Below are 23,382 nucleotides of genomic sequence, written 5' to 3' on the forward strand. Positions count from 1 at the left end.
AAACTTTGAATTTAACATGAAGAATAATAAATGCTGTAGAACTATTGTTCATTATTAGTTCATTAACAAATGTAGTTAACTAATGAACCTTATTGTAAAGTGTAACCATTTTTCTGTTGAAAATCTTTACTATTTGTATGACATTTCTAAGATTGTTTTCAATCAATTAATAATTAATATATAATTTTTTCCCCGTGTTCTAACATACTTTACAGATGCTTTTGACTAAGATCAATGATTTCAGTTTGTTCAGAGTTGATTGCATCATTCTCTGTATTTAATGTTGGTGTTTCTGTCAAATAATCACGGACCGGAGCAAACAGAAGCACCGCTGACAATCATCCAGCTCAAGTGTCCTCGCCGCTGCCACTGTTACCATGGAAACCAGCATCAGCATCAGCATCAGCACCATCCGTCTGGAGCTTCATCACTCTGTCTGGGATCAGCTGTAACGGTGAGTGTGATGACTTGTTTTTATTACTGTTTTTCTTGAAATGTGTCGCTGCATCAGTGTCTCAGCAATGGATGCTCTGCAGTGAATGGGTGCCGTCAGAATAAGAGTGCAAACAGCTGATAAAAACATCACAATAATCCACACCACTCATCAGTTAACATCTGGAGAAGACAAAAGCTGAAACAAATCCAGTATTAAGACTTTTTTAACTAAAATATGAGTCCATAATTATTGTGTGGATTATTGTGATGTTTTTATCAGCTGTTTGCACTCTTATTCTGACGGCACCCATTCACTGCAGAGGAATCGATGTCCGCAAGACATCACAGATTAAGACAGACGTCTTGCCAATTTGATTTCTTAATTATCTAATCACGCTTGTTTGATCTCCAATAATTGGCTCAGTGGACCTGAAATATGAAAATGTTCAGCATATGCAGCGTTTAATATTTTGATACTCAACACATCTCCAAATAACTGATTATGGCATCACAGTCGTGAGAAACAGATGAATCTACATCATACCGTACTGTAATGAGACACAACATGATCAAGATCCAAAACCAAACACGCTTTTCATCTATGATCTTCAGTATTACGTGTTATTAATAATTCAAACCAATCGAGATGACAGCTGAGGAAAAACATTTTCAACAATTCCTGTAAATTATGGGTAAAGCTGAAAAGCTCCATATCGGTAAATATAATATAATACAATGTTATATATATATATTTATATATTTTATGTAGTATTATATTTATGTTTAACTTTTTTATTTTGTTCTTTAAATTCTCTAGTTTTTAAGTCACTTTATTTTATGTTTTTCTCAGTCATAACATATTACTATATGATGCTTTTAAACTGATTCATATTTTATTTTTATTTCATTTTACATTACGTTTAAATATATGCAATTAGCAGCTGCTTTTATCCGAAGAAACTTAGAAAAGTGGAACAAAGCAATCAGTTCATGATTTTAGAGTCCAAAGATCTAATGAATACAATTTGGTTTTAATGTTTTAAAATGTAGTGTTACATTTAATGTAATGTTTTTAATAAAATGTAATATTATATTATATATTAAATGTAGAAATGTGTATATATACACACACACACACATATATCTATATAATATACAATTTTAAAATATTATATAAACATTGTATTATATTATATATAAATATTAAAAATAAGATACATTTTTAAATATTTAAAATTTGTGTGTATATATATATATATATATAATGTGTGGTGTGGGAATGTAAATTAAAAATAAATATTTTTAATATATTACATTAAAATATATATTTGAAAAAAATGAATATGGTATTTTGAAAGTATTGTTAAAATTTAATTGTAATTATTCAAATATAATTTTTAATTTAATTATAGAACATTTTATTACACTATATTTACTGACTTTTAATATAGCATTTTAATCATTTGTAATAGTTCCATTGATTTGCAGGTGAAATATAACCTGGACATCGATGGGTGAGATTCATCCTCATAAATCCACAATATTGTGTTTGTGCAGAAAAACATGTGCAGCTGTGATTAGAAAGAGGAGAAGAGTGACCGCTCCGTTCATAAAAACGATCCAAAAGACAATCGTATAAAACAGCGTCCATAAAAAGCTGGTCAGATGTTCAGATACTGTGGTGCGTCAGGTTCTGGCGGCGCTCTCGTGTCGGATGATCTTGTAGGTGATCCAGTAGAAGACGTTGAAGATGAGGAAGGCCAGAGGGAAGGCGGCGCGTGAGACGGTGTCGATCCTCTTCGCTCGGTCCACAAACTTCTTGCGGTTCACGTCTGTGTCCTTCGGGACGGCCGGCGGCGGACTGGCGTTCGTCTGCGTGTTTTTGACCGTCGTCCCGTCCTTCACGCAGGACGTGGTGTTAAATCCGGAGAAATGCAGACGGCCGTCCTGTAATTCCTCCTCCTGCGTGTTCAGAAGCACAGAGAAACAAATAAAGCTGCTTCACGATGACGCAGAAGAACCTTTTCTGTCTAAACGATTCCACCGTTAAACTTTCTGTTTAATAAAAGCTTCTTTGAAGGTTCTTCAGATTATTAAAAGGTAAGAAATGGAAAAGTATGGAAAAAAGAAAGCAGAGTATGGAAAAGAATATTTGCATTTCCAGAACTTTGCCCCTATTTAGTTTTTTTTTTTTTTTTTTATAATATTATAGTAATATACTATAAATAATATAGATATACACATATCTACATATAACAACCATACATTAATCCAGAAGAAGAAAAGAGAAAACACCAGGCAATCATAGTTATACATTCAAATAAAGAAAGAAAGAGAAAAAAGAATAAATAAATAACTTTGCCTCTATTTAGAAAATGAAGAGTTAAATGGAAATAAATGCGTGTTTAGTGATTGTCAAACATGACTGAATGAATTCAAGGTGCACTTTTTCACGATGCAAAATGCAGGTTATGAGCGCTTTGGGTTTCTTCTCACGATATTCTTAGCATGCTATTACACAGACTTAAGGACCTTTGTAAAAATTACAAATATACAAACTTTCATGTGCACACGAAACCATTAAACTTAGCATGTAAGACAGTGATGAATCATTCCTTAATGTTTAACAGACGGCTGATGATCGTAGTTAGTTGATTATTTCACTCTTATTGTTTGTTGCTAACTTACCATAAAATGATGCATCTAGGTCTCAATGAGTGTGTGTTTTATAGTAAAGCAGACACAATTAAGTATTTCTACACTGCAAAAAATGATTTAGTATTTTTGTCTTGTTTTCTAGTACAAATATCTAAACATTCTTGAATCAAGATGCATTTACTTGACGGGTAAAATGACTTTTTTTAAGATTTTAAGTCTTGTTTTCTAAAAAAAAATCATCAAAATTTTGTTAGTTTTTGCTTAAATATCTGCTAATGGGGTAAGAAAAGTCATCTTAATTCAAAGGCTAAACAAGATTATTTTTCTTGCCCCACTGGCAAATATTTTTGCTCGTTTTATGCAAAAACTAACAAAATTTTGATGATTTAAAAAAATCTTAAGTCATTTTACCTGTCAAGTAAATGTTTAGATATTTTAAATGTGTATATTTCATGTACGTCAGATTTTTGAATATCTGTGTGATTTTGTTTTATGTAATATTATTTAATATGCTGTATTTGCTGAGTGGGTCTTAGTCGGGTCATCCACAGTCAAAACTCTCTCAGTGTGAACCTGTAGTTATATTAGCAGCAGGCAGGTTTGTTTACGGTCCGATAAATACGTGAATGGGACGCGTTCCCAAAGACTCTTTCTTTCTCCGCAGGGCAGATGATCTTCGTTCCATTAGCGCTGCGTTTTATCAGCCTGCAGCTCGTCTTCATCTTCGTCTCAGGTGTCGAGGCTTTTGAAGCTTCAGGTGCAAAGGTTTTAGTCTAAAATTAATGGAGCGATAATGCTGCAGACCTTTCTGTGTTTTGTAGCTTGTTACAGGATTATTATTGTCTTTCTTTAGTGTCATATTTAAGTTAAATTTGATGCTAACACTTTACAATACGGTTGCATTTAATAACATTATTGCATTTGCAAACATGTACTAACTACACTGTAAAACTGATATTTGATAAAAATGATCATATTCACTCATTTTATTGTTTTTATTTTTTTAATTGTAATTTATTGAGGTTTATGGTAAAAAATCAGCATCCACTTTCATAGTTATGTATTTATTTTAAAATATATTTATAAATGCAATATATTTATCAAATGAAAAATTCTCCACTTTCGTTGGGAAAAATATATATCTATATATTTTTATTTGATTTCGAAATATATTTAGAAATAAAACAAAAATGTATTTTAAAATAAATACATTTAAATAACAATGAAAGTGGATGGTGATTTTTATACTATTTTGATCAAATCAAAAATTAAACATAATTATTGGGGAAAAAATGTATCCAATAATTTAAAATCTGTCATAATTTACTCAACCACATGTTGATCCAAACTTTATTTCTTCTCTGAACACAAATAAAGATGTTAATCAAAATTTCACAATACTAAAATAAATTATAATTAACTTTTTATTTTATAAATGTATTTGTATATGCATATGTATATATATAAATATATTTTATAATAAACAAATTTAAATAACTCGAAAGTGGATATTTTTATTTTATAAATACATTTATTAAATAAAAAATCCACTTTTATGTTATTTAAATTTATTTATTTTAAAATATTGTAATTTTTAAATTTATTTCTAAATATATTTCTAAATATAAATATATTTTTTCCCCACATTTTGATTAACATCTCTGTTTTTGTTCCAGAGAAGAAATTAAGTTTGGATCAACATGTGGTTGAGTAAATGATGACAGATTTTTAATTATTGCACGATATGTTCCTTTTATGTTATTTGGTCTCATTGGAGATTAATTTCAGCCTAAAATATGAGCAATTCTTTCAGATGTTTGTGAATAACTGCGGAGTAAACAGACTACAGATGAGCGTTTGAGTGGGTTATTAAGCTGTTGATTGAGTGATTTGTAATGACTCTGGTGTTCATTTCTGCTCGTTGGGATGATAAAGCGGTTTAGCTGGCGAGACTAATGCTGTTTTTGTGGGATGTGATTCAAACTAAAGATGCTGAAGCTCCAGTCATACGTGCGTCTGTCAGTGTTTTGGCACCTTTTGATTTCGTCTTTGTCTTCGTTTGAGCCGCAGAAACTCCTTCTGCTGTCTGGAGACGAAGTTGACTCCGGCGTATTCCAGCAGCGCGGCGAAGACGAACAGCAAACACACCGCCATCCAGACGTCTATAGCCTTCACGTAGGACACCTGCAACACACACGGCGCAGGAGCAGATGAGGAAACCAGCATATACTTCATATCAAATATAAATGCACTTCATAAATGCAAAAAGATTTTGAATTCTCTCTTTATATATTGTTTATTTTACCAAAAGTACTAAAAGTATATGTATAAACAATTTTAAATATTTATTTAGTATATTTAAATTAAATTAAATTGTAGAAAAGCTAGTATATATTAAAAACCTATTTTAAATATACATTATTTAATAATATATTACATATAATTTTAATAAATAAACATTAATGTATTTCCTCTATATGTAATATATATATTTTTAATAAAAATTTTAAATACTATTTAGAAAATAAAACTTATATGTATAAATATAATTGTAATAAGTGTATTTAAATTATTTCATTAAAATATATATATTATTTATTTAATGAATAGAAGATTTAATTTATTACAGTAACAAGCTTTTAGTTTATTTAAATTTATTTTTAATTTATATATTTTTGACTACAACGGTTTAAAATATTAAAATAGTATGTTTGCCTATATGACAAAAATTCATAAATAAATGTATTTAAATTTAATTAAAGTATATTATTTATCTGTATTTATTTAACATTATTTATTAACATTTCATATATTAAAGCAACATTATTTATTTATTTATGTATGTATTTACTTATTTATTTATTTACTTACTCAGATAGAACATTTTAAACAAATAAACCATTGAATCAGTTTCGGTTCACTAAAATGGACCGATTGAACTGATTAAACTTTATTTACTCATCAATATATCAAACAAAACAGCCGAAAAGCATGAATTATCAGTTGTTTTCATTACTTTAACCTATGTGTTACCTGCTGATAATCACTTCTGTTTTTCTGCTTAGCAGACAGACTGAATGAGTCGGATGTGGAGAGAGAAAAGCCTTCATTAGAAGCTCCTGCAGGATTATGGGATTATTCTCCGTCTAGTAATGAGCGCTTTGATTTCCAAATAATACTGATTATCAGATTAACATAATGACACATGCGTCGTTTGAGGGTGAAAGGAGTTAAAGCTATATAACATCCAGTTTAAAGTCATATTTTTGTGATTGTTATAAGGTTCTGAAACCCTCTTCAGTCAGAAAATCAGCGATTAGAGCCGAAGGTAATTTGCATTATGGGTTATGAAACAAAAAAGCGAATCACGCTGATAATTGTGTTCTCAGCTTCTGTTGTTTTCAGTCCAGACTCTTTCCATTTCATATTCATGTTCCCTTTCATGCGTAACGCTTCGTCTGCGTCTCTCATTTACAACAATGAACTAATTATCAGTCTGAAACTCATTATAATAGATTAAAAAATAAATCTGTAAAAATAAGCAGATTTATACTTTAGTAACTTCTTGATACTGTAGTCCTAGTATAAGAAAACATGTTACAGAATCAAGAAATTACTGAAGCATGAAATGTTTTTTCATTTATATCTTATTTTTATCAATTCATTTTTTTTCTTTGAAAGTTTTTTTTTTTTTCTAATTTAGCAAATATGTAAAATAAATAAATTTCATTGCTAAAATAATTAGAAATAATTTATTGTAAAATGAATAAATATTTTTGAAAAATAATTTGAATTTGATAAATTAATAATCTGTAAAATAAACTAATCATAGTGTTTTTCACGAATAAAAAAGTTCAAACTTGAATAAAAGGACATTTATTTTATATATTTACTAAATTATAAATAATCACAAAATAAAAAAACAATATGAACTTGATTAAAAATAAATCTGTAAAATAAACAGATTTATAATAGTTAAAACATGAATAAAAACGATATAAACTGCAATGAAATTTAGATGTATTTTACATATTTACTGAATTGGAAATAATAATAAAAAAATTAACTAGATTAAAAAAATAAATCAGCAAAATAGAGATTTATGGTTCTCTAACTTATTGATTCTGTCATAATATAATAGTTTTCACTATTAAATAAATACTTAAAACATGAATGAAATTAACAACATGAAAATATATATTTCTCTTTGCAGAGAAATTTTTCATTTTTTCATTTTTGTTTAGTTCAAACAAAAAACTAAAACTAATAAATAAAAATTTATAGAAACTATGTAGACATTTTTTTAAAACTAATAAAAATAACAAATACATTCTTGTATGTCATGAATTGAAATAAAGCTGAAAAAAGTAAAATAAATAATAAATGGAAAAACTTAAAAATCGAAAATTAAAAACTAACTGAAATAAGTTTACTGAAGTACTAAAACAAATAAAAAATCTAAACAGAAATTTAAAGAAACTCTAAAAACTAATAAAAATGGAAAAAATTAAATTAGTAAAATTAAAGTGAACAAAAAAAAAATCTAATTCAAAATATTAACAAAACTATAATAATGTATCAATGATACTAAAATAACTAAATCCGTTCTGCTTAATTTTCACAATTCATTAATGGTTGATCATCTCTGTTTTCGGCTTTCATAATGAAGTGCTGTGCTGTGTTGTAGTGGCGTGACCTGTGACCTTTGACCTCTGACCTTGGGCAGCGAGGCTCGTGAGCCCGAGCTCTGTGTGGTCATGGTGAGGACGGTGGTGATGCCGAGCGCGACCCGAGCCGGAGCCGCGTCCATGTGGATCCAGAAGGAGACCCAGGAGAGGATGACGATGAGGAGGCTGGGGATGTACATCTGGATCAGGTAATAACCCATCTGCCTCTCCAGCAGGAACTTCACCTCGATGCACGTGAACTTCCCTGAACACACACACACACACACACACACCTCTACAGCTTCACAGAGACCCCACTAAAGGGATTATTCAGCCAAAAATCTAAATCTGCTGTTAATTTAATCATCCTCAGGCCATTAAGATGTGAGTGAGTTTGTTCTTGTCATCTTGTTTGCCATCCGAGATGATACAAAGATGGTGAGTAAGAAGATTTTTTGAGAAGACTTAACTTACAGTATGCAAAGGAGAGGAAAAATATGTCAATTAAAAAAATATATAACATTTTTGCTTGAAATAAAATAAATGTTAACTGATATAAAAATATAACCGTATTTTATTTCAGCTAGTTTTTAAGGCAAAATTTGTCTTCATGTAAACTTCATGTAATAAAAAACTGAAACTAAAATAAAAATATTTAAATAATATAAAAATTGTTGCTTGAAATAAAATAAATGTTAACTGAAATAAAATGAAATATAAAAAAATTCATGTATTTTTATTTCAGATAGTTTTTAAGGCAGAATTTATCATTTTCATTTAGTTTAACTTCATGTAAAGGAGAGGAAAAACATGTTAAAAAATTAAGTAATATAAAAATTGTTGCTTGAAATAAAATAAATGTTAACTGAAATCAAATTAAATAAATATATATAAAACTTAAACGTATTTTATTTCAGCTAGTTTGTGAGGCAACATTTCTCATTTTCATTTAGTTTAACTTCATGTAATAAAAAGCTAAAAATAAAAATAATTAAAAATATTTAAATAATATAGAAATTGATGCTTGAAATAAAATAAATGTCAACTGAAATAAAATTAAATAAATATATATTAAAAAAACTTAAACATATTTTATTTCAGCTAGTTTTTAAGGCAGAATTTCTCATTTTCATTTAGTTTAACTTCATGTAGCCTAATAAAAAAACTGAAACTAAAATAAAAAATAATATAGACATTTTAAAAACAACAAAAACTAATAAAAATGAAAAACTCACAGAACAAAAATACTAAAACTTTAACTAAAATGAACAAGAAAGCAATATAAAAATACAATCAAATTCAAAACATTAACATAAACTATAATAGTATCTCAATGAGACTAAAATAACTTACACTGGTTTAACTTGAAGTACTAAAATAACTAAAAAAAAAAATTTAAATTTATGAAAACGTGTAGATAAAAGAATCAATACAACTAATTTAAAAAGATGATTCAAATCCACCTTAGAAGTAAATACTATTTGAGTTTTTCTACTTCAAAATTTCATTTTCAATTCAATGTTTCTTTGTAATCAATTGTGAAATTTACTTGCATTTTCTGAGTGAAAATTTAAAGAATTAGGCTCATGTTTGCATTTTATTCTGTCTCTGGCCATAATTCTGAACTTGATATCAGGATTAGTCATAAAATAATTGATCAGATAGTTAATAATTAATCATGTGTTTGTGTGTTTTCGGCTGATTAAGGGAAAATACGAGACAACTTCAGCATACAAATGATTATTAAAAGCAAAAATGCTACAAAATGCACATATTTAGTGAGAAAGTGTGATGTGAAAGAGCAAAACAGAGACTATTTTTGCAATCAGCAGCACTAAATGAGTAAGAATTGATTGAGCAGATCTGATGCAGGACGGTGTGATTGAATGATGGGGTTGTTATGATGATTGTTGATGGGTTATGAGTGTGTGTGATGCTCTGACCTGTGTTATAGTGTTTGGTGCAGTAGCCCAGCTCCTTCTCGTCTCTGATGATAAACTGTGGTAACGTCAGACCATCGGCGACCTGAACCGGACCTTTATCAAGCCACTCGAAGATCAGGTCGTTCATCGTGTAGCCGACTGCAGAAAACATGAGCGGAAACTGCGGTTATCCTTCATTAAAAACATTTAAAATAAATGTTGACTGAAATAAAAATTTCAAAATGAAAATAACTAAACAAAAACTGAAAAAAATAAATAAATAAATAAAACTAAATAGGCATATAAAAAACAAACTGACAAAAATACAACGACTAAAACTTTAATTAAAATTAAAATTAAAACAACAAATAAATTAAAAATTTAAATAAAATTTGTAAAATTAAAAATAAAAACTAATTCAAAATATTAATACATTTTATAAAACTAAAAATAACTAAAGAACTGAAAATATAAAAAATACAACTATACAGGCATTAAAAATTCATAAATAAAACTGACAAAAAGTACAATAAAGTGACTGAAACTTTAAAATTAAAATGGGAATATAAAAAATCTAAATATTAAAAATATAATAAAATTAAAAATAACTAAACAACTTCAAACTTCAACTAGAATTAAAATTTAAAAAATCTAAATATTACCAAATATCATAAAACTATAAAATACATAAATATCATAAAACTAATATATATATATATATATATGTATATATATATATATATATAAACAATTATAATAATTCAGTATCATAAAATTAAAAATAACTAAACTATTGAAAATAACTAAAAACTGAAATAGAAAAATATATAACTATGTAGACATGATAAAAAAACAAATAAAACTGACAAAAATACACAATAAAATAACTACAAGTTTAACTAAAGTTAAAATAAAAATGGAAAATATAAGAAACTAATTCAAAATATTAATAAAACTAAATATGCTAAATATACTATGTAGACATGTTAAAAAATGTCTAAAACTAAATTATAATGGAAACAGAAAAATAAAAGTAAAACTGATAAATATTAACAAATATCATAAAAATAAAAATAATTAAAAACTGAAATAAAAACAATATAGGTATTAATAAAACTGACAAAAACACACAAAAAATGTAAAAATAATGAAACAAAAAATGAAATAAGATGTAATATAAACAATATAGACATTAATAAAACCGACAAAAACACAACAAAATGTCTGAAACATTAAGTAAAATGAAAAAGAAAATGACGCACAGCTCTCCAGCTGCATGGTGCAGGTCTGTACGTCCATCGGGAAGTTCTTCAGGTCCATCGGACAGGACAGTATCAGCGTCAGCCTACAGACAGCGTGACAAACACACTGCGCTATACAGCTTATATACAACTATCTGACACTATAATATCAGACCTGATTCATGCGACTAGGGCTGGGCGATATGAGCAAAAATTCATATCTCGGGATTTTTTTGGCTGATGTGCATCACAGGTATATACATTTACAGATGGAGAATATACCTGTGAGATGTAAGTTATGCATTTAGGAAAACAGCACGTCTCAGACACATGAAACAGCGCGAGTCTGTCAGCGGCACACCTGCCCTTCATATAAAGCTGGTCACATGTTTAGAACAAATTGTCGATATTAACGGTATCGCTTATAAAGAATATATCGATATATTGTACAAACTCGATATACCGCCCAGCCCTGCGACTGCAGTGTTTAATGTTAGATGAGTTTATCTGAGAAACACCTGCAAACTCAGTCCTCGAGCGCTGTGGGCTTCACTATCACTTATTCATGAATTCAGAGCTGATGGCTTGTGATTTATAGAAACAGCATTTATGAAAACTAGGACAGTGTCACATCAGCTCATTTTCAAAACAAACGTGGATTTACAGTAAGAGCTGTTCAGGGCTCGTCTTCGCTCGAATCAGATATCGCTAAGCTTTGATTACAATTTGACTATTGTTTGAGCACTAGTAAAATATTTCTGTTTTGCATTCTGTTCTAATTCAGTGCCATTTGAGAACTAAACCTGGTGATCATGTTCTTCAGCATGACTTCAGATGCAAAGAGCAATCTGAAAGATTTGTGATTCATTTTATGCTATAACTTTTCATAACAATTCTAAAACTTCACCTCAAAAAGTTAGATTATAAATGAAACAATGTCATATTTTCAATGTGTCAGTGTTATTTTTGTGATATATATATATATATATATATGTGTGTGTGTGTGTGTGTGTGTGTGTGTGTTTGGTTTTAAATTTAGTTTTAGTAATTTGTGCCTTTGTGCATTCTTGTTAGTTTTTTTTTTTAAATATTTTTTATTTAACTTTCATTTGTTTTATTTCATATGTTTTAGTTGTAGTAATCTTATGGACGTTTCTACAATTACACTAAACGAGCTTTTACTGAAACGCTCTAAACTATCAGAGACAGAAGGAGTGTGTGAATCATCTTCATCTTCATACCTGATGCTGTACAGAACGGTTCCGTCCTTGAAGATCCTCAGGAGCTTGTTGTCCGTCGTGACGTCGTGGAAGTTTGCTCCTTTCTCGTTGGCGAAGAACAGGTCTGGTTTCCAGATGGAGTCCAGCATGGATGGGTCCAGATCCAGAGAGGAGTCGGGATACTCGCTGTAGGCCAGCCGAGGGTCGTTCCACTTCTGCCGGAGGAAGATGTTCACCCTGTAGTCCTGAGACACAAATACAGCCACGGACGTTTGAATGATCATTTGTGACCCGTGCTGGCAACATTAGTCACAATCAGCACATTTAAAAAAAAAAAAAAGTTATTTTTACTTTCGCATTCTCCATTAAAAGACCTTCAAAATGATATATGTGACCCTGGACCACAAAACCAGTCATAAGGGTCAATTTTTGGAAATTGAGGTGTATGCATCATCTGAAAGCTGAATAAATAATCTTTCCATTGATGTATGGTTTGTTAGGATCGGACAATATTTGGAAACTATTTGAAAATCTGGAATCTGAGGATGTAAAAAAATCTAAATATTGAGAAAATCACCTTTAAAGTTGTTCAAATGAATTTCTTAGCAATGCATATTACTAATCAAAAATTAACTTTTGATATATTTACGGTAGGAAATTTACAAAATATCTTCATGGAACATGATCTTTACTTAATATCCTAATGATTTTTGGCATAAAAGAAAAATCTATAATTTTGACACATACAGTGTATTGTTGGCTATTGCTACAAATATAGCTGTGCTGCTTATGACTGCTTCTGTGCTGCAGGCTCACATCTGATTTGTTGGAATCGGATGAAAAAAAAATCAAATATAAAAATCACTTGTGTGTTCATTACAAATAAATTGATTATTAAAACTATAAAAGCCGTTCAATCAATTTTACGAGACGGCTAATTCGTACGACCTCACTCGTACAAATTCATACGATTTTTTGCTAAATAGTACGTATTTTACGAGTTGCACAATTTGTATGAATTTGTATGAATGACCGACACCTAACCCCGCCCCTAAACCTACCCGTCACTGGGGTTTAGACAAATCGTAGAAAATCGTACGAGTCGAATGAATTCCTACGAATTAGCCACCTTGTAAAATACGTACGAATTGGTCGTGAGATAGTGTTGGACAGACAGCCTATATAATAAGCCCTACTGTTTTCCTCAACAGTTCCTCAAACATTTCCCTTAAGACATAACTGATTATGTTTGCGTGAATAACCTACTTAAATACTGTAATTCTGTGTATATTTATCGGGATCGCGCACTGGCAGAAGCGCCGTTATGCGCGATTCATCAGTCAGCGGCAGCGCGAGAAGTGAGCAGAGTGATGATTAATTAAAAAAAAAAAAAAACTTGGTCAGAATAATTACATTTCACCATATAAAAATTAGGTTGCTACAATTTTTACAGACATTACTGATTTTGATAATGAACAAAAATTTGCATCTGCATCCTTGAACTACTGTCAAATGTGCATTTCTAAGAGACAAAAAAGTAATATTATTGTTAATATTATCAGGCAACACAAACCTGTTTCTTGTAGTAGCAGTACTTTTAGAAAAAGGTACTCTTCAGAAAACGTACAAAACCTACAAATAAAGATCATTTCAGATGTTTAATTAGTATTTGGAGCATTGGGATCGCTAGACGAGGGCTTAGTGAACTCATTTTTGTGGAAACTTGAAATTTTCACTTTTTTTTAATCTGTAGCTCAAAATTAGCCTGTGCGCGTTCACACTCATTTTGCCAGCACGGGTCACATTTCTCCTTTGCAAATACCTTCAGTACAGGGACTAAATAATGTTCAGCCCTTATGCTGTGTTCACACCAGACGCCAAGCGAATATGCGCATCTGTACTAAATGCACGGTCTGTTTGCTCACTTGCATCAATCGGAGTGTAAACAGTGAGAGATGCTGATCAAGCGTTTCGTTAATAGTGAATATTGACCTATTGTGCGTACCGTTGTTGCTCCTGCTGTTAGCAGGGGATAATCGCTGCATTTGCTTTTTCATTTTAAATGTGGCAGTCACTGTGCTTTTGCGAAATTCACAATTTGTGTGTCCACATATGGAAAACGTAATTGAAAATGCAATTTGCAATTACTTTTGAAAATAGTCCGGAATATTCTTCCATATTAATGCTCTATCGTGTTGGAAATATCCCCTACACCAAACCCAACCCTAAACCTACCCCATAGTGTTAACAAATGCAAAAGTGATGTAAAAATGCATTTGTTGACGCAGCCGTGCTATTTTAATTTCCGGAGTGTCTGTTTACACTAAGTGCAAATAGCCCGCCTTGTTGGCAGAGGCTATTAACACTAACCAAAAAAGTATTTGTATTTATTTTTATTAAAATAATTTTATTTTACCTAGTTGCAAAAACTTTTCTCATTTTCATTTAGTTTAACTTGATGTACTGAAGAAAAAAACACTAAAACTAAACCTGAAATAAAATTGAATAAAAACTATAGAGATATAAAAAAAAAAAAAAATGAAAATGACAAACACAACAAAATTACTAAAAATTAAAACAGAAAAAACAAAAACATTTAAAAAACTATAATAGCATCTAATAAAATAAAACACAGCTATTATTTTTATATTGTTGTGCTTTCAAACACAATATTTTATACAGCCGCTTCATAAAAGACTCCCATACAACCATAAAAAAGAAACCTTCATTGCTGTAAACTTCACTTCATCATAACATGTATAGCAAAGTCATTCCGTGACTTTATAAGCATTTCTGTGTGCTTTTGTTCAAAGTTTCGGTAATGAAGTGAAGTGACTATAGAAATCCAATGTCATTCAAGGCTTTCATTAGATGAAGCTCTTTGAAAATGGTGTTGAATGAATATATTATCCAGACTTTTTGTTCTATTCATTACAAGCAAATAATGGCATTACAAAACGCCTATAGAAATCAAGCTAATTAACTGCCGAAATATAGATATAAGATATGTAGCATATTTTATTGTAGCATAATTTTGTGCCCTTATTTTTAAAGATTTATTAACAGTATTTTATATTAATATTATAAATTGTTTATAAATGTATTTTAAAATAAAATATTTATGCACACACACACACACATATATATATATATATTATGTGCATATTTTATTTTAAAATACATTTATATACAATTTATAATATTTTTGTTATATATATATATATATATATATATATATATAATACATTTATACAATTTATATTTTATACATGAAAAATAAAGGCATGTTTTTTCCATTTTAAATATATTTTATACATATATTCTAGTTATTATCATTCAGATGCATTATATTATTTTTGTATTTAAGAAATCATTATTTTAAAAAGTAATGAAATATATAAAATCATAAATTAGTGGTTTACATGAGTGATTTTTGCATATGTAGTATTTTTTTAACATCATTTTAATGTCGTTTTGTCATAGTTTGTATTCTCTGTACAGTTCATTAGTGGTCTTGTATGACTGGTTGCTTAAAAATGATCATCAAAAGCATGTAAACAAAATTAGCATTTGATCAAAGCAGCGTCTCTGGTGTTCGTGTTTAATATCCACTGGAGATGCGTTGGGATTTCAGTAATATTCCTTGGGAAAGAAGACTGAGAGCTGACTCCAGATCTGGGAATTGTTTACGCCTGAAGCGTCTGGAAATCTCCAAACATGACTCTAATCAATCTGAATTCAGGCCCGCTGGCCAATCCAGAGCTTCATTCTCCATCTGAATTATTCAAACAAAAGCCGCTTAATGCCAGCACGAGTAGAACGAGGAACATTGATGAAATGAAAAGTGAAAAGCTTGTTTTCAGAGCTAATTTCAAATATAGGTGGGATTTTATTCATGTGATTGATTGGAAAGTGTTGATTAGAGATTATTTGCAACAGGAACAAATAGTAAGAATAGTAAATGGATAACATTCCTGTCAATTTGTCTTTTTAGCAAAGTAAAGACGTAACGACAAACTCTCACCATAGTGGTTTCTGTCACCGAGCCGAAGCTGTTGATGAATATATTGCACGTGACGTTCACAGGAGGACCTGCAGATGACAAATAAGAGCAACATGATGTTAAACACCAAAGAATTCAGTAACTTTAACACGTTTAGCCAACATTCACCATTCAGATGACATGTAGTATCATTCAAAGCTTTGGGGCTGGTAAGATTTAGTCTCTTCTGCTCACCAGGGCTGCATTTATTTGATCAAAAATACAGTAAAATTGTGAAATATTTTTACAATTTAAAATAACTGTGTGAATATCTGTTAAAATGTAATTTATTTCTGTGATGCAAATCTGAATTTTCAGCATTGTTGCATGATCTTCAGAAATCATTCTAATATGCTGATTTGCTGCTCGAGAAACATTTCTGATTATTATCAATGTTGAAAACAGTTGCGCTGCACAATATTTTTGTGGAAACTGATACATTTTATTTTTCAGGATTCACAGATGAATAGAAAGCTCAAAAGAACAGCATTTATTTGAAATAGAACTCTTTTGTAACATTGTCTTTACTGCAGTGTTATTTCAGTATAATTTATATGCTACCATAGTTTTTAATATTTTGAATTAGTTTTTATTTTTACAACCTATTTTTTTTTTTTTTTTTTTTTTTTTTAGGATTTATGTACTTTATTTATTTTATATATTTTTTTATATTTCAGTTTTAGACCTAGTTTTATTTATTTCCAGTTTATTATTTAAGTGCCTCAATTTCAATAAGTTGCCTAGGTGACATTTGTAATTTTGATTTAGTTTTTCAAAAGATATGTATTTTGTTTCATTTAATATTTTATTTCTAAATTATTTCAATTATAGCAAAAAATGTTTTAATAGCTTTATTTTTAATTAAAAATAATAACCCCTGCTTTACTGTCACTTTTGATCAATTTAATGCAGTATTGTAACTCAAATAATGTATATTGATTGCCTTTTGACAATATTTGATTACATACTGTATCTAACTCTAGATAGTTATAATCCTTGTCTACACTTCACGGTTTCTTCATTTCTGTTGTATCCCTCTTTAGTTAAAAGCTTCTGCTAAACGAATCAATGTAAATACAGTAAATACAGTGTTTGCTCTGAAAGGGATAATGTAGATTGAAAATATTTAATGCAAGAAGTAGAGTAATATATTGTGAATATATCACTCAGTGCCACACAGCATGGTTTTTTGAGCAGATTGTAGCCTGTCATGCATGTTGAAAATCATGAAAGGAGTTTATTAAGGTTCTCTAGGTGCAGCTTTCTAAAAATAATCCATTAGATGCGCCTCGGAGGTATTTTGAACCTCGTGAATGTTTTCTAACAAGATTGCGTTTTAATCACTCCTGGGCACAAACACACATCCACGCCAAACTGAGCTGAATCAAAGCTGGCGCTCGTCTGCTGCAGAGCGAAGGAGAAACAGACAGCTTCAGCTTTAATAGCGTCCTTCAGATACCGCTCAGAAACAAATAAAGTAAGAGACTGTTAAATAAAACGAATCGCTCTGCTCTGTGTTCATTAGTCTGTCCTTTGCTTTGACAGACACCATTCACTTCCAAAATACACTAAAGTTCCTCTTATAGAGACCTTCTCAATATCGCATTATTTGGAATATAGGATATATATATTACTTTTAGTTTTTTACTTGCACTTCAAGTTAAACTGAATAAAATCAAAAATGTTGCCAGCTGAAAGTAAAATGATTTTTTTTTTTTTCAAGTGATGACATTTTATATTTTCAATTACGTGTCTCAGGCATATTTCACCTAAAAATCAACAAAGAAATAATGAATTATATTTTCCATAAAGAAAATTAAGCCTATATTAAGATTTTTTTCAGTTATTTTAAAAATTATCCACACTGTAAAAAAAAAAAAAAAAAGTTGAGCCAACTTAAAATTTTAAGGCAACCAGCTTCAGCAGATTTTTGAGTTTGAGAACTTATTTTTGTGGGAGATTCTCAAATTTTTGTTGTATAAACTTAAAATGACAAGTTGAGAAAACTCAAAAATCTGCTGAAGCTGGTTGCCTTAAAATTTTAAGTTGGCTCAACTTTTTTTTTTTTTTTTTTTTTACAGTGCATATCCAACAATTACTGCTGTAATAAATAAAATAAAAAATAAACAAATATTTAATTATATTTTGCATAAGGAAAATTAACCCTATAGCTATTTTTTGCATTGTGAAATTACTGTCGTCAATTATGCACATTACATCCTTAATTCTTATTGCTGTAATTAAGAAAAAAACAACAACAGAGAAATAATAAATACTATTGTGCAAAAAGAAAATGTAGCATATATTAAGATTTGCATTGTGACATTAATCAATTATGAAGATTTCAATTAAAACATTGTATTACATTTATAGTACATTACATTATAGTAATACAGTTAAAAAATACTGTGTCTAGTGATGAGAATAAGAAGAAAGTAAAAAAATTAATTAATAATTGATGGTGTTTTCTTGGCACAAAATAAAAGAATGACAAGAAACTACATTATTAACATGAACGAACAATAATCAATACTTCTACAACCTTTATTAATCTTAGCTAACATTAGTTATTTCACTGTGAATATCATGAACAAACAATGAACAATTGTATTTGACTATTAAAAAGATTAATAATAGCTATACAGATATTTTGCTCAATGTTAACTAATGCATTAACTAATTTTAACAAATGAGTTACTGAATTATATTCTTAAGACAATTTATACATGAATAATTTCTCTCTTTTTTTTCTTTTCTTTTGATTTTGGGGTGAGATGTAAGTGAAAAGCTGAAGGTTGACTGAACATGTTTCAATGAGCCGTGTTCCCCAAAGTACTAGAAGATAACTGACTGAGTATGTTTGTGTTCCAGGTCATTAATCAGACGCTCGTCCCGAGGAACGGCCAGCACTCGCCGTACAGACGCTCTGTGCAAAGTCAGGTCAAGGGCAAACGCTTACAGGACAACAGGTCTGGAGGTTGTTAACTTATATGATGCTGTTGATTCAATGAGTTCATTTGGTCCAATTAAGTATGGAAAAAATAACATGTTAAAATGCATTTAATGCACCGTCCAGGGCTGCGTTTCTCAAAAGCATCGTAAGCTTAAGTACATCGTAGACCCATTGATGTAGACTGCGTGATGAAGCCTATTAGAATGCAGTTATATGAGCCTAAATTCATGATATGAGTGCAAAAAAATCACACTATATGAGTTTTTGTCACAGCAGAACTGTTTGCTCGGAACAGTGCTTCAGTGACTTATTCATAAAGACAGTCACTTGCTTCATTTCTGAATGAATCAGCTGTTGGAATGTATTGACTGAGGTAATGATTCAGTGACCTTCATACAAATGTTTCTGAACAAATGAGCCATTTGAATGAATCGGCGAGCCAATGATTCAGTGACTCCTTCATACAAATGTTTCTGAACAAATGAGCCGTTTGAATGAATCGAGAGAATCATTGATTCAGTGACTCCTTCATAAAGACAGTCACTTGCTTCGTTTCTGATTGAATGAGCCATTTGAATGAATCGAGAGAATCAATGATTCAGTGACTCCTTCATAAGGACAGTCGCTCGCTTTGTTTCTGATCGAATGAGCCATTTGAATGAATCGAGCGAGCCAATGATTCAGTGACTCCTTCATAAAGACAGTCACTTGCTTCATTTCTGAATGAATCAGCTGTTGGAATGTATTGACTGAGGTAATGATTCAGTGACTCCTTCATAAAGACAGTCACTTGCTTCGTTTCTGAACAAATGAGCCGTTTGAATGAATCGAGCGAGCCAATGATTCAGTGACTCCTTCAGAAGGACAGTCGCTCGCTTTGTTTCTGAACAAATGAGCCATTTGAATGAATCAGCTGTTGGAATGTATTGACTGAGGTAATGATTCAGTGACTCCTTCGAACAAATGTTTCTGAACAAATGAGCCGTTTGAATGAATCGAGAGAATCAATGATTCAGTGACTCCTTCATAAAGACAGTCACTTGCTTCATTTCTGAATGAATCAGCTGTTGGAATGTATTGACTGAGGTAATGATTCAGTGACTCCTTCGTAAGGACAGTCGCTCGCTTTGTTTCTGAACAAATGAGCCGTTTGAATGAATCGAGCGAGCCAATGATTCAGTGACTCCTTCGAACAAATGTTTCTGAACAAATGAGCCGTTTGAATGAATCGAGAGAATCATTGATTCAGTGACTCCTTCATAAAGACAGTCACTTGCTTCGTTTCTGATTGAATGAGCCATTTGAATGAATCGAGCGAGCCAATGATTCAGTGACTCCTTCATAAGGACAGTCACTCGCTTCATTTCTGACCGAAGCAGCCATTTAATCAAATCTAGTGAGCCAATGATTCAGTGATACGTTCATAAAGACAGTTGCTTGTCTCGGCTGTGTCCGAAAACTAGAAAATGCTGCCTTCAGAGGACACATTTCAAGGTAGGAAGGCATGAAGGTATATCCGAATCCAATGTCAGCTTCACATTTGAGACGCCTTCATCTGATCGATTTTTGATGGCAGCATAGATGTATCCTGCCTTACAAGTCATTACCTGATCGGATGTGGCCCTCATTGAACGAATCAAGTGAGCCAATGATTCAGTGATTCGTTCATAACGACAGTTGCTTGCTTTGTTTGAACGAATCAGTCGAATGTATGATTGAATGACTCGCTCATTAAGCCAGAGAGTTGTGGCCACCTACTGGCCAGTTTTAATTTCATATTTTCAGTATAATTTCATTTTTCATATTTCAATATTCAATTTTTAAACCCATTAATGTCCATTTAAAACCCATTGACCTCATAGCATTATTTATGCAATTCTAATTGCAATGTAAATGCACCTAAATGCCACTTCAGATGCAGCTTCTGAAAACAAAGTTACATTTACATTTGTAATGCAAACATATAAATAAAAACAATGTCATGGCTACATTATAGCTTTAAAGGTTTATATTGTAAAAATAAATTGATAAAGCATTATCATTATGATAAAGCAGCATCAGAATGTTTTGTCTGATTGTAATCGCATGCATAAGAACAGCAGTGCAGTGAACTGAAGCGGTTTCATGCCTTTAAAGTTGGGTCTTATCCGTGCGTCGTAACCTGAAGTTCTGCCCATCTGTTTGTCCAGGAAATCAGAGGGAGACATCGCAGATGAAGATTCACGTCCCGATATTCTCTCGTACTCTTTTCCTGCCGTTATCCTGAGACACAATAAACATCACAAACCATTCACTTATTTTGGAAACTCACTCTTAATGTTCTTTATGGTTGTCATTTTTATTGCCATAAACTAATGTTCCCAGAATGTTACCACAACTGTTTTTGCTAATGTTATAAAATAAGAAAGCTGCTTCGCAAATTAACATCACTAGAATAAAATAAAGTAGAATTCAATTTATTTATCAAAAAAATAAATAATTTTATATCAATGCACTTGAGGCTCTTTGTCCTAGAGAATGAACTGCAGCAATAGAGCGGGGCTAGTTGTCACACTTTTACTCCACTGAATATCGTGCAGGTTGTTTTTATTTTTGAATTTCTGTATAGACACAAACCAATTACTACAAACAAGTTATCAAACATGTCTACCTTTGTTGTTCAGAAAATGAGATACAGTTCATTTAACACAAACTGACCCTCATTGAGGGGCATGTTGTCACATTATTGACACAAATTTACATTGACATTTATTTATTTAGCAGACGCTTTTATCCAAAGCGACTTACAAATGAGGACAAATCAAATCAAATAAAACACCAATAAAAGAAACAGCAAAAATGTCATATCATTATTAATGAATTATGTGACAGTTTCAGTTCATTACATTCAGTTCACCTTCTTTGTAGTGATTTTCGTCTTCGTGTATGTCAGTGAGGTTTTATTTTGTCTACTTATTAACCAACATACGTTACACAAATATGACACCGGATGATACAGAATGCACACACATATTCTAATTCAAATGTGTTTGAAATCAACTGAGCAATGCTATTTGTGCACTTCTGACTAAAAACCTCAGTTACTGAGATATTGAGATATCCACCTAGAGAATCACAAAAATAGAATGCAATCTTCATTGATCTGCCTGAATTCAAATTTGAATTTGAATTGACGTTCTGATTTTAATCCGAGCATTCTTTAATTGTCATGGCAACGCGCGTCAAGATCCGCGTGCAAGAGAACGACCAGAGACGCTCTTCGCGCTTTTGCGTTTGATAAACGTCCTTGTATTACTGATATTGAGCTGTTTAGAAGCCTAAACAGTTGTTGCTTTCACAGCTGAAGACGTGACGCACGTACCTGAAGTTGTGCATTTCTATCAAGCATGCGAGTAAAGTTGTGAGGAGTTTTACAGAAGGGCGAGTCATTCCTCTGGCTTCGCTCGCGCTCCCTCATGGGCTCAGAAACGCGCCCTGAACGAGCTCCAGTCGCGTTTTCTTCCGAGCTAAAACACAGCCGGAGGATTCCGCAGGTGAAGCCACTTCAGCCCAGAATCTCATGGTTCGTCTGTGTGACAGAAACGGCACCGACACGCCGCGGATCCGCTGTTGCGCGCCCCCAAAGCGTCTAAAACCATCCTGCGCTCGAATCAGACGCAGCGGGAACGGAACGCGCGATTAGAGATGACGGATGCAGTCCTGTTTGTCCTTAAATTATGTATTTTTCAGAGTGGGACGCGTCTGTCAACGCTGGAGAAGCTCTTCTGATGACAGACGCGGGCTTGTGCGCCGGGTTCAGCACTTGGGCAGCTCCGCGCCTCTCTGTGCGCATGCGCAACAAATCCGAAGTGGCGGATCGTGAGCGGATTCTAAATCTGAAATGTTGATTAGGGAGTTTTTAAGAATTAACCACCGAATTAAGTCTCGGTTAAGTTAAGGCTTGTACCCTCCGCCCCGGAAGTAACTCAGAACAATATGTTTGTTTTAAAAGTATGTAGGCATATTCTTCCATGTATTCTGGTAGCGCTTTCAAATAACATTTCGACATAACCAAAAAATTACATTAAAATGTCCGCAAAACAGACGCTCGTGAACAGAATTCACCTTTGCAGATGCGGTAACCATAGCAGCCGAGCGATTTATGTTTTGGATCGGAGGTAGCATCGAAGTATTGTAATTTTTTTTAAATTATTATACACATATTTTATTTTATTGCTTATATTATTTACACATCACAAATCCAT

The 23,382-nt window shown here is 31.4% G+C and overlaps 1 protein-coding gene across 1 annotated transcript; it reads right to left on the reverse strand.

Annotated features, from left to right (window-relative positions):
• Nucleotides 1-1,697: 1,697 nt before the first annotated feature.
• glra2 (glycine receptor, alpha 2) lies at nucleotides 1,698-23,075 on the reverse strand. Its single transcript, XM_058787134.1, has 9 exons — nucleotides 22,500-23,075; nucleotides 21,267-21,400; nucleotides 16,168-16,235; nucleotides 12,165-12,388; nucleotides 10,945-11,027; nucleotides 9,704-9,841; nucleotides 7,811-8,025; nucleotides 5,128-5,277; nucleotides 1,698-2,397 (listed from the first exon to the last, which is right to left on the reverse strand). Exons 1-9 carry the CDS (start codon nucleotides 22,565-22,567, stop codon nucleotides 2,122-2,124), a joined length of 1,356 nt encoding a protein of 451 aa, XP_058643117.1. The 5' UTR covers nucleotides 22,568-23,075; the 3' UTR covers nucleotides 1,698-2,121.
• Between the last annotated feature and the right edge of the window lie 307 nt (nucleotides 23,076-23,382).

This window comes from Onychostoma macrolepis, chromosome 09 (genome assembly GCF_012432095.1).
Source record: "Onychostoma macrolepis isolate SWU-2019 chromosome 09, ASM1243209v1, whole genome shotgun sequence".
In the NCBI taxonomy this organism is placed as follows: Eukaryota; Metazoa; Chordata; class Actinopteri; order Cypriniformes; family Cyprinidae; genus Onychostoma; species Onychostoma macrolepis.